Source organism: Pelobates fuscus, chromosome 7, assembly GCF_036172605.1.
Source record: "Pelobates fuscus isolate aPelFus1 chromosome 7, aPelFus1.pri, whole genome shotgun sequence".
Lineage (NCBI taxonomy): Eukaryota > Metazoa > Chordata > Amphibia > Anura > Pelobatidae > Pelobates > Pelobates fuscus.
In genome coordinates, this window is record NC_086323.1 from 201,496,245 (window position 1) to 201,509,483 (window position 13,239).

Below are 13,239 nucleotides of genomic sequence, written 5' to 3' on the forward strand. Positions count from 1 at the left end.
TAAAAGGCCAGCACAGTACAATAAAAGTCCATTCACTGTGCTTAAAGGGCCAGTAGCCGCACAATAAAATACAATATGCCCAAATATTGCATTCAAAAGTACAACTTTACCAGGGGCCATAGTCAGCAGGTAGGAGGCGGGCAGCCAGGCCTCTCCAATGCCCAGTGGCGAGGTGGGTTCCGCCACAGGTTCCCCATTCCATTTACTCTCGCCTTTATCCGTTCCCCTATACACTTCCTTTTCCCTTCTATCTACGCCTGCGATGGCTACCGCTAGCATATCTGCCTTTCTACGCATCTTGCGCTCTTCCTCTTTCTTTGTCTCTGTTTCCCTGTTCATGTATACTTTATTCGCTACCTCCATTAGTTGGGTTATGGACATCCCTACAAACCCTTCTAACTTTTGTAGCTTGCGCTTTATATCTCCGTAGGCTTGGCTGACAAAGGCAGAGTTAACCATCCGGGAATTCTCAGGAGCCTACGGATTAAAGGGGGTATACAAACGGTATGCCTCCAATAATCGGTCATAAAAGACACTGGGCGATTCATCACATTTCTGTAATACCTCAGCCGTCTTAGACATATTAACCGCCTTCTTTCCTCCAGCTTTCATGCTAGCAATAATAGCGTCCCTGTAAGCTTTTAAATGGACCATATCTGCGCCATTGGCATTCCAATTTGGATCGGTGTTTGGATAATGGGCTGCGGCCCATGCTGCTGGGTTGGCCTGATTTTGTGTACGGGCCACTTCTTCCAGCGCTTTAATTGCCGCTTGATTTATCCTTGTCCTTTCCTCATTATTAAACAATGTCATTAATAATTGCTGGCAATCAGCCCAAGTGGGATTGTGTGTCTGGACTATTGAGGTAAACAAATCCGTCATGGCTTGAGGCTTTTCGGTGTAAGAGGAGTTATGGGTCTTCCAATTAAAGAGATCGGTGGTTGTAAAAGGGACATAGACGAAGACCGGATCAGCATATTGTATCTGGCCGTCACCGTTAATGTGTGTCGGGCCAGGAGTCAATCGAAGAGGCATCTGATAATGTCGGGGTTGTAGGGCACCAGTCGTTTGTCGGGTTAGTATAGGGCTTCGTTGGGGTGCGTCCAGGGCCGGACTGGGAAAAAAATTAGGCCCGGGCATTTTTCAATCAGAGCGGCCCCCTAAGAAGGGGGCGGGGCCAGAGAGGGTGTGTTTTGTCATCACTAATGACAAGCACGCCCCCTCTCAAAGTGAGCAAGTTGGTTCAATGCGCAGAGCCCCGCTGAAGAGCTCTGCCATTAGAAAAAGGCCCTGTATTTGCTCTGCGCAGCGCAAGCAAATTTAATAACATGCTTGCGCTGTGTTTGCTTTTAAATTGTCTTTGGTGTCTCCACAAGTGGGATACCAGAGGACAAAAGGGCCAGGAAAGTGTATGGTGCATGCGTTTGGAGCCTGCTTGTGGGATTGCGTGTGTGTAGAGTGTGGTGTGGTATTGTGTAAATAGGTCAATTTAATTTGTGTTTGTGGTGTAATATGTGTGGCTAGGGGCTGTAGAGAGTGTGTGTATAGGGGGCATAGTGTTATAGGGGATGTAGCGAGTGTGTGCATACGGGCTGTAATGTGTGTGTATAGGTGACGTAGTGTGTGTAGGGGTTGTAGAGAGGGTGTGTTTAGAGAATGTTGTATGTGTTTGCTGACAAAAAATGTAGTGTGTGTGTAGGTGGTGCAGTGTGTGTGTGTGTGTGTGTGTAGGAGATCTAGTGTGTCAAGGACCGAGAGTGTGTGTGTGTGTGTGAGTGTGTGTATAGAGGATTAAGAGTGCATATAGGGTAAGGGATCTAGCGTGTATCTGGAGCGTAATGTGTGTAGTGGTGCAGTGTGTGGGGTGCTGTAGTGTGTGTATATATATAAATATATATATATTTGGACGTATTGTATGTGTGAGGGGCGCAGTGTGTGTGTATGTAAGAGGGGTGCTGTGTGTGTGTGAGGGTGTTTTTATCTGCCGTCACATTCTAGGTTTCTAATTTTCTTTGTCTGTTATCTCACTGAGGGTTATTTTATATATATATATATATATATATATATATATATATATATATATATATATATATAAAAAAATAACCCTCAGTGAGTTAACAGACAAAGAAAATATATATGTGTGTGTGTGTGTGTGTGTGAGCGATGGTGCTGTCTGTCTGGGGGTGCTGTGTGTGTGTCTGAGGGTGCTGTGTGTGTGTCTGGGGGTGCTGTGTGTGTGTCTGGGTGCTGTGTGTGTGTCTGGGTGCTGTCTGTCTGAGGGTGCTGTGTGTGTCTGGGAGTGCTGTGTGTGTCTGGGAGTGCTGTGTGTGTCTGGGTGCTGTGTGTGTCTGGGTGCTTTGTGTGTCTGGGTGCTGTGTGTGTCTGGGTGCTGTGTGTGTCTGGGTGCTTTGTGTGTCTGGGTGCTGTGTGTGTCTGGGTGCTGTGTGTGTCTGGGTGCTGTGTGTGTCTGGGTGCTGTGTGTGTGTGTCTGGGTGCTGTGTGTGTGTGTGTCTGGGTGCTGTGTGTGTGTGTGTCTGGGTGCTGTGTGTGTGTGTCTGGGTGCTGTGTGTGTGTGTGTCTGGGTGCGTGTCTGTGTGTGTCTGGGGGTGCTGTGTGTGTCTGGGTGCTGTGTGTCTGGGGGTGCTGTGTGTGTCTGGGGGTGCAGTGTGTGTCTGGGGGTGCTATGTGTGTCTGGGGGTGCTGTGTGTGTCTGGGGGTGCTGTGTGTGTCTGGGGGTGCTGTGTGTGTCTGGGGTGCTGTGTGTGTCTGGGGGTTCTGTGTGTGTCTGTGGGTGATGTGTGTGTCTGGGGGTGATGTGTGTGTCTGGGGGTGATGTGTGTTTGTGTGAGGGGGCTGTGTGATTTTTTTATTTACATTTAAATATGTTTTTTATTAATAAGTAAAAAAAAAAAAAGTTATATCCCCCTCCCTCCTACCTTACCTTTAGCCTGGGGCGGTCTGCCTGGGTGTGGGGAGCCGTTCTGCCTGGGAGGGGGACCATGCTGCCTTCCCTGGTGGTCCAGTGGTGAGAGTGAACTCTAGCCCCTGCAGGCTAGAGTTCACTCTCGCGAGATCTGAGCGTTGCTGCGGTAACCGCGGCAACGCTCAGACCTTGCGAGAGGATCCGGCGGAGCTGCTGGCTAGAGCTCCGCCGGTCCTCTCCTCCCTCCCTCACACCCCAGCCGGCAGCCGCATGTAACAGGGTCTCTGGGCCGGTGAGGGAGATCTTTGATCTCCCCACCGGCCCATGGAGACACAGAGCAGGGCCGGCGCTCGGGTAGCGCTGGCCCTGCACAGGATGGCAGGGGAGATCCTGTGATCTCCCCTGCCGGCCTCGGCCCCACGGCCATCGCGGCCCACCGGGCATTTGCCCGGTGTGCCCGATGGCCAGTCCGGGCCTGGGTGCGTCAGTTAGGGGTTCCGGTCGAGGGTGTCATGCCTTAACTATGGTATCCTCTTACTTCCTGGTTCCACGGAGCCTAGCCACACCCCTTTATGACACGGTCTCCCTATTTAATCCGACCGCACCAGCTGATCGACGCTGGATTATTGAACTACGTTCCGTACTCACGAACCGGCTACAACATCGTTGTGAAAGCCCTCTGTTACCGGACCGGACTAGAAGACTTCAAGTTCCCTTCACCTCTCCTCTTCCACGACTAAAGCTGAACTCTCTCCTTCCAGGATAACCGCCTCTGAGGAGATCTCGGGAACCAGTGTTCTATGTGCCGGAAGCTAAGTAAAACCTCTGTGATAAGCGTTGCATTTCAAAGCTGTTATTTCCTGTCTTCAAAGTCCTTCGATAAAACAAAACCGTTACAGCTAACTTCAACTCATACTTTATCTCAGTTAGCTGCATCTGTATCGCTTCAGTTAAAGTCTATGGAACAGCTATTGTAACTTCTTATCACCTAATTCATTAATACTACTAAGAGACTCTTTCTGATTCAGTGTCTGCTAATTACTACCATTTACTACTTAAAGCTACAGTGCCTGTAATTGTGGACTTCAGTTATCGTTTACTACTTAAAGCTACAGTGCCTGTAATTGTGGACTTCAGTTATCGTTTACTACTTAAAGCTACAGTGCCTGTAATTGTGGACTTCAGTTATCGTTTACTACTTAAAGCTACAGTGCCTGTAATTGTGGACTTCAGTTATCGTTTATTAATTAAAGCTACAGTACCTGTAATTGGACTTAAAGTCAATACCTTTTACTTTTGATAATAAATATTCAACTATAAGAAATCTGCAGTTGTGTTCCTTCATAACAAATGTTTAGACGTGACAGAGGGGTAGTAAGACAAGGGGATGGGGACGATTTACTATGGGGAAGGTTGGTAAGTAAAATATTCCGGGCCGGGCTAGGAGGAGCCTGACCGGAAACTAGATATGGCGCCAAATCAGGGTATGTGGAGTTAACGGAGGTAGGTACCGGAAGGGGAGGGTTTGAAGCAAGAGGGCTGGGCTCTGAGCTAGAGGAGGGAGTAGGTGGGGACAGCGGGGCAAGGGGAGGAGCGTTTCCAACAGCACCTCCTCTTCCTCTTCCGGTGGAGGAGGAGTAAGGGGGCGGCATAGGGATCTCAGACTCAGGGGGCGTGTCCAAAATGGGCGTGATTACGGCCTTAGTGGACAAGCGAGTCCTGGCCACCATGAGGCGACATTGTTCCTCGTGGCATACTCGGATTCATTTTGGCGAGTCATTTGCGGCCTGCCTCCAACAATCAATATATGGAAACTGGCCGTAAAGTTCAGGCCTACCTGATACAGCCACGTCTACACGCTGTACCAGATTAGGATCCAAACTGCCACGTGGTGGCCATGCGGCAACCAAAGTAGGCCATTCCCTACTAAACAAAGTAGTCAGGCGTGCTGGAGACATCTTTACCCCAAAATCACATGCAGTATATCCCTTTTTAAAGTTTTTTTATCATACATCCTAAGGGATCCAAAATCGTTGAATCTGACGCGCCCATACTTAACAATGGAGCGTCGTCTCCAACAGAAACTACACAAACACTCTTCCAACGGTCACACCCGTTCCCTCGGCAACAGCACCACGTGGTACAGTTACTAAGCGAAACGCACACAACAAAACACTCAGGGAATTCCCGTACACACAGCTGTTACACCAGTCACTAAATAACTAACACTGTGCCCTTTGGCGAAACTATACAGTCACCCACGCTATAATTCCCTATATCTGAATTACCCATCTATAACATACCCCAGTACGGTTAGCATAGGTTAGAGTACAATTTAAAGTCACAGTTCAATTAGTAGTGGTTATGGTGTTAAACATACAACATAGACGACAATTATTAGTACTTATTTACAGTGTCAGTAATTATACATGGTTATGGTACCGTGCACTATAATACAATTACACACTATTCACACTCTCGCTAGACGGCAGAGCTCACGCTATCTAGCAAGATATACACGCTACTACAACAATCTTTAACACATTTACAATTCCCAACTAATCTATTGGCCAGTACCTTGATGGACTACCTAAAACTATCTACATACGTTTTGGTTAGCCACTCTGCCCAAGCACCACATATAGCGAACTAGAGGGCGGAATTTACAACAGCACCCTTTTAGTCTATTTACTCTATCAAAAATCTAGTGGGTTCCAAATTTACACGCCTTCCCACTTATAGGTTGAGATCTAGCGGCCCGAATTTACACAGACGCCGATTAGTCTCCCGGTCCCTCCGACCTAGCGAACAAAATATACACCCTAGAACGCTAGTCTAGACAAGACACCGGTGTCCGGCTAGGGCTATTTACACTAGAACCCCGCCTGACTCCAAACCAAAATTAAACGGGTTGACTACAGGGCGTTTAATTGAGCGGTGCGCCTTCGCTCCTTCCCTCCACTGGAGGGGGCAGATTCCAAATAACCCCTTATGGGCCTACCGCACAATCGGTATCCAATACCCCTAGTGGGTCCGCCGTCTAAAACAGCGGTCGTCTTACCTCCTCGTTCCTGAACCTGAGTTCACACTCATCGACAGGGACACCCCAGCACTTACTACGTAGAGGCCGATGATCTCCTGGACAACAGACCAGTGGCGCTGAGACGAAGTGAGGTCCACGCAGAAGTTCAGGGGTGCAGCCGTATTGAACGTGGGCAAAGATAGACCGTCACACGCCTCTGCTTCTCAGCTACCGTTGAACGATGAGCTTCCCGGCCAATGCACCAAATGATACCGGAGAAACTGACGGAAGCCAAGCACAGAGAGATGGACACAGGTTTCTTCAGGAAGGAAGAGATTCTTTATTCGATTCACCGAACGGGACTCAGAGGGACTAATGTCACCAAAATACAAGATCTGAGCCCCGGACAATAGTGTAGGTTCCTTATATAGGCATGTAACTCCACCCATAATTGGCTCCACCCACACATACTCTTACCCAATCAATCGAACAAGAACTAACTTCCTGTTTGACCACATGGCTTGCCCAGCACAATGGAGGAGGGGAATACTACATCCGGTATTCTCGCACATGCTCCGTACACTACTGATTGTATCTTTGCCACGTGTAACCAACCGACCGATACACCAGTATATGCACGTACACATGCCACGTGGTAATCTCGGCCTACTAAATTTATTTTCACCGAGATTCCACCACAATTATACAGAGCGACATGATTATTATCAACGTATAGATACTCAGTATTATACAGAGCGACATGTTTATTATCAGCGTATAGATGTTCAGTACTATTTTACAGAGTGACATGTTTATTATCAGCATATATATACTCAGTATTATTATACAGAGCGACGTTTATTATCAGCGTATAGATACTCAGTATTATTATACAGAGCGACATGTTTATTATCAGCGTATAGATACTCATTATTATTATAAAGAGCAACATGATTATTATCAGCATATAGATACTCAGTATTATACAGATCAACATGTTTATTATGAGCGTATAGATACTCGGTATTATTATACAGAGCGACATGTTTATTATCAGCGTATAGATACTCAGTACTATTATACAGAGCGACATGTTTATTATCAGTGTATAGATACTCATTATTAATATACAGAGCAACATGTTTATTATCAGCGTATAGATATTCAGTACTATTATACAGAGCGACATGTTTATTATCAGTGTATAGATACTCAGTATTATTATACAGAGCGACATGTTTATTCTCAGTGTATAGATACTCAGAATTATTATACAGAGCGACATATTTATTATCAGGGTATAGATACTCAGTATTATTATACAGAGCGACATGTTTATTATCAGTGTATAGATACTCAGTATTATTATACAGAGCGATATGTTTCTTATCAGTGTATAGATACTCAGTATTATTATATAGAGTGACATGTTTATTATCAGTGTATAGATACTCGGTATTATTATACAAAGCGACATGTTTATTATCAGCGTATAGATTCTCTGTACTATTATCCAGAGTGATATGTTTATTATTAGTGTACAGATACTCAGTATTATTATACAGAGCGACATGTTTATTATCAGTGTATAGATATTCAGTATTATTATATAGAGTGACATGTTTATTATCAGGGTATAGATACTCGGCATTATTATACAAAGCGACATGTTTATTATCAGCGTATAGATTCTCTGTACTATTATACAGAGCGACATGTTTATTATCCGTGTACAGATACTCAGTATTATTATACAGAGCGACATGTTTATTATCAGCGTATAGATACTCGGTATTATTATACAGAGCGACATGTTTATTATCAGTGTATAGATACTCAGTATTATTATACAGAGCAACATGTTTATTATCAGTGTATAGATACTCAGTATTATTATACAGAGCGACATGTTTATTATCAGTGTATAGATACTCAGTATTATTATACAGAGCGATATGTTTATTCTCAATGTATAGATACTCAGAATTATTATACAGAGCGACATGTTTATTATCAGCGTATAGATACTCGGTATTATTAAACAGAGCGACATGTTTATTATTAGCGTATAGATACTCGGTATTATTAAACAGAGCAACATGTTTATTATCAGTGTATAGATACTCAGTATTATTATACAGAGCGACATGTTTATTATCAGTATATAGATACTCAGCAATATTATACAGAGCGACATGTTTATTCTCAGTGTATAGATACTCAGTATTATTATACAGAGCGACATGTTTATTATCAGTGTATAGATACTCAGAATTATTATACAGAGCGACATGTTTATTATCAGGGTATAGATACTCAGTATTATTATACAGAGCGACATGTTTATTATCAGTGTATAGATACTCTGTATTATTATACAGAGCGACATGTTTATTATCAGTGTATAGATACTCAGTATTATTATACAGAGCGACATGTTTATTATCAGTGTATAGATACTCAGCATTATTATACAGAGCGACATGTTTATTATCAGTGTATAGATACTCAGTATTATTATACAGAGCGATATGTTTATTCTCAATGTATAGATACTCAGAATTATTATACAGAGCGACATGTTTATTATCAGCGTATAGATACTCGGTATTATTAAACAGAGCGACATGTTTATTATTAGCGTATAGATACTCGGTATTATTAAACAGAGCTACATGTTTATTATCAGTGTATAGATACTCAGTATTATTATACAGAGCGACATGTTTATTATCAGTGTATAGATACTCAGCAATATTATACAGAGCGACATGTTTATTCTCAGTGTATAGATACTCAGTATTATTATAAAGAGCGACATGTTTATTCTCAATGTATAGATACTCAGAATTATTATACAGAGCGACATGTTTATTATCAGCGTATAGATACTCGGTATTATTAAACAGAGCGACATGTTTATTATTAGCGTATAGATACTCAGTATTATTATACAGAGTGAGATACTCAGTATTATTATACAGAGGGATATGTTTATTATCAGTGTGTAGATACTCAGTATTATTATACAGAGCGACATGTTTATTATCAGTGTATATATACTCAGAATTATTATACAGAGCGACATGTTTATTATCAGCGTATAGATACTCAGTATTATTATACAGAGCGACATGTTTATTATCAGCGTATAGATACTCAGTATTATTATACAGAGCGACATGTTTATTATCAGTGTATAGATACTCAGTATTATTATACAGAGCAACATGTTTATTATCAGCGTATAGATACTCAGTATTATTATACAGAGCGACATGTTTATTATCAGCGTATAGATACCCAGAATTATTATACAGAGTGACATGTTTATTATCAGTGTATAGATACTCAGTATTATTATACAGAGCCACATGTTTATTATCAGCGTATAGATACTCAGTATTATTATACAGAGCGACATGTTTATTATCAGTGTGTAGATACTCAGTATTATTATACAGAGCGACATGTTTATTATCAGTGTGTAGATACTCAGTATTATTATACAGAGCCACATGTTTATTATCAGCGTATAGATACTCAGTATTATTATACAGAGCCACATGTTTATTATCAGCGTATAGATACTCCGTATTATTATACATAGTGACATGTTTATTATCAGTGTATAGATACTCAGTATTATTATACAGAGCGACATGTTTATTATCAGCGTATAGATACTCAGTATTATTATACAGAGCGACATGTTTATTATCAGCGTATAGATACCCAGAATTATTATACAGAGTGACATGTTTATTATCAGCGTATAGATACTCAGTATTATTATACAGCGACATGTTTATTATTAGTGTATAGATACTCAGTATTATTATACAGAGCGACATGTTTATTATCAGCATATAGATACTCAGTATTGTGTGTGGGGCAAATAAGGCCGTAAGGAAAAAAAAAAGGTGGGAATAAGTCGGTTGTGGCGTGTCGGAACCGTCGTCTTAGGGCCTGTAATAAAAGGAAACCTGTATAAAAAAAAAAAAAAGGAAACCTGTATAAAAGCAATCAACAACCTAAAAAATCTATCTGTATGGAGACAGCTGAATGTTAAAATTAGGAGCCCGGCGCTTTAACGGACCGTCTGACTAGTGCAAGGGGAAGTAAAGAATAAAACATGCATGGCCATCTATACAGACTAAGTGTGGGGGCGAGAAAGGTAATCAATATACTGCATTAATAGGTGAGAAACTGTATAGCGTCTTGACAACTAGACTACCTAGTTACCTAACTGACGAGGAGTAGGGTCCCCTAATTCCGGCCTACCTCACATCTGTGATTAAACGGTTGATCCAAAAGAAGGCGAAAAACCCAGTTTGATGCGTTTCCCAATTTGCAACAAGCTAGGGAAAAATTCTTTCTTGACCCCAGTATGGCGGTCGGATTATCCTTGGATCAAACGGATATCGCCCTACATAGAAAGGTTGATGCCCGGTGCGTGATGACAAGCATGATTAAGACTGATTGTGATCAAAATACTAGGATGTTGATGGGGTATCTGTAAATTGAAAATTCCTGGAAACTGAAATGCCTTGCGTATGGGAAAATCTGGTATGAGGAGATCAAACTGCGTGTGAATGAAACTTGAAACAACATGTGAAGTTGTAGACTGGATAAGTAGAGTGGAAGCAAGAAAGAGGTGGCAAAAGAAGCGAAAATCAAACACAGACAACATAGTCGACAGAGACCGTAACAGTATGTGTGGGAAGGAGCCACAAGGGGAAGAGCGGACCTAACACAAGCACCGTGAGTGCTAGAAAGCCAGACGTGAAACGACGACGACCCCGAGCCACCGAGGCTAGCAGTCCGCGATCATGCCTCGAAACGCCGGGAATGGTATCGGCTACAGGAGAGGCCGTAGGCAGGGCCACGTTGTAAGAGTAGGAAGAGGCACAGGACCGATCGCACGAAAAATAGGTGCAGGAGTCTGGTATTGGATCTAGCCGAAGCTGCAGGTGCCAGTTGCTCTTAACTACCATCCGACACCGCCCCAAAGGCGACAGCAGGAAAGATAACCCGGGGGGCGAACAACGGAGAAGAGCGAAAAACTTGTGGCCCCCTCCAGCAACAGCGTTACCCGTGGAGGCAGACAGACACTGAGTACAGCTGACCGGAAGGCTGCCGGGGGGGAGAACAAGTTGACTCGCGAGAACCGCAGCAAGCGAGGAGGCGCCCAGGACCCGAAAAAGAAAGTAGGAGTAACTGAAAACTCCACAGCGCGATGAACCAGACCTAGCCAAACGAAACCCGGGCGGAAAAATAGCACACCTACGGTTAGCAGCGGAGACCTGCTAGAAAAGAGACTAATAACAGCCCACAAGCGACCCAATGTGCGCAAGAGTGTGAAAGTGTGAAAGTGTGTGAGTGAGCGTGCTGGCATACTAGCTAATGCCAAAAAGGCGAAGCAATTAAAAACTAGGTATGGTGACAGGTGAGGCCCTGCTAGATGCCAAGCGGCGTGAGAGGCTCTATATATGCGTTGGCGCGAGGGGATAACGTGGCCACTGAACGTTGTGGCGGGGTGTCGGCCTCTCGGTGACAGTTAATCATAAGATAGAATGGGAGTGACAGGTGAAGCCCTCTCTAGGCCACATGCGAGGCGACTAACTATGATTTGGCCCGAGGGGCGTAGTACCTCCGAGTATGAGGATGGGTGTTGGCCTCGCGGGACCACTAACCTAAGGCGAAGAAGCCAGGGGGAATTACAACTAGCGGACGCCTAGGACCCTGACAGCCAGCCACAGCTAACTAAGAGGGGAGGGTAGGGAGTGAGAGAAGGAACGTACCTGAGGAAACGTGTATCGAAAGGTAGGGATGTACAAGGAAGTAGCGTAGGGCCGACCATAACTGGAGTGCAGAGTAAGCACGTCAGAGTCCAGGTGGGTGTCCGTAAGGAGGAAAAAGGAAAAGAACGTGCAGTGTTATGAGCCCCAATGTGTGCGTGTGCATGTGCGTGCTGGCTCACTAGCTAATGCCAATAAGGCGAAACAATTAAAACTAGGTTTGGTGACGGGTGAGGCCCTGCTAGATGCCAAGCGGCATGAGAGGCTCTATCTATGCGTTGGTGCCAGGGGATAACGTGGCCACTAAACGTTGTGGCGGGGTGTTGGCCTCTCGGTGACATATAATCATAAGATAGAAAGGGAGTGACAGGTGAGGCCCTCTCTATGCCACATGCGAGGCGACTAACTATGATTTGGCCCGAGGGGCGTAGAACCTCCGAGTATGAGGATGGGTGTTGGCCTCGCGGGACCACTAACCTAAGGCGAAGAAGCCGGGGGGGGGGACTTATCAACTAGTGGACACCTAGGACCCTGACAGCCAGCCACAGCTAACTAAGAGGGGAGGGAAAGCAGTGTGAGAGGATAGATTTGTTGAATGTGCATTGGAGAGGAGAGAGTGAAACAAGGAAATACCGCAGGGCCGACCGTAACCGAAAGCAGAGCAAGCACGACAGTGTCCAGGCGGACGGCTGAAAGGAGCGAGCCCGGCAGTAGGGAACAGAAACAGAGCTGGGGTAAACCCCACGGGGGTCACGAGACTCAGTGCGAGTGGCAACTGCTAACTAAGAGGGGAAAGGGACGAGTGAGAGGGGACGTACAGTGTGAGTGAAAAAGGAAGAGGGGTGGGGTACGAGGAAGAACCGTGGGTCGACCGTAACTAGAGGGCAGAGTGAACCCGTCGGAGTCCAGGTGAAACAGGCTGTATGGAATACGCAAGTATGAAAAAGAATGCACAAACGCGTGTAGAAACCCTAACCTCCTCCTCACCAGCACTTTTCCCTTTTTTTTTTTTTTTTATTATTATTATCTCTAAGCATGACAATGCTCACATGACAAAGCTTGTGCACAGGGGTTAAAGAAACAGACGTGGTGTATAACAGCAAGTTAGGGGATAGTAATTCGCTTGGATGGCATGTTAGGTTGCTGAGCATAATGCCCTGTGTATCCCATGGTAAATGTGGATATCGCTCCACTGTGTATATGCGAGTCCTACCAGGCATGCATAGCCGAAAGCTGAGGAATGAAAGAGGTTCTGTAGCCACATAACAGCCTGCTATCTGAGGTAGAGAGTGACGCTGTGTGAAAAGTGATGCAGGCAGTGAGGGGGTTAACCGCAATTTTTTTTTTTGGAAGCGATGGTTTTAACTGTATATCTAAAAAGAAGGTCATATCAGGACTGTGCAGTTGTAAAACATAACTTGTTCCCAGTGGTCTGGCAATGACTGTATCGTCAGGCTGTGGTATCCTATGTGTTGTTGCTCATCCCAAATTTC

At 44.4% G+C, this 13,239-nt stretch overlaps 2 protein-coding genes across 3 annotated transcripts in view; one reads left to right on the forward strand and one right to left on the reverse strand.

Annotated features, from left to right (window-relative positions):
- Positions 1 to 13,239, forward strand: part of LOC134569295 (uncharacterized) — a 732,490-nt gene that overhangs the window by 677,620 nt on the left and 41,631 nt on the right. Inside the window, exon 9 of the mRNA XM_063428214.1 lies at positions 6,720 to 6,733. Within this exon, the coding sequence (XP_063284284.1) occupies positions 6,720 to 6,733 (14 nt within the window). The remainder of the gene's footprint in view (positions 1 to 6,719; positions 6,734 to 13,239) is intronic.
- LOC134568458 (oocyte zinc finger protein XlCOF7.1-like) overlaps positions 1 to 13,239 on the reverse strand; it is a 724,127-nt gene that overhangs the window by 466,218 nt on the left and 244,670 nt on the right. The gene's annotated exons all lie outside the window — the stretch shown is intronic.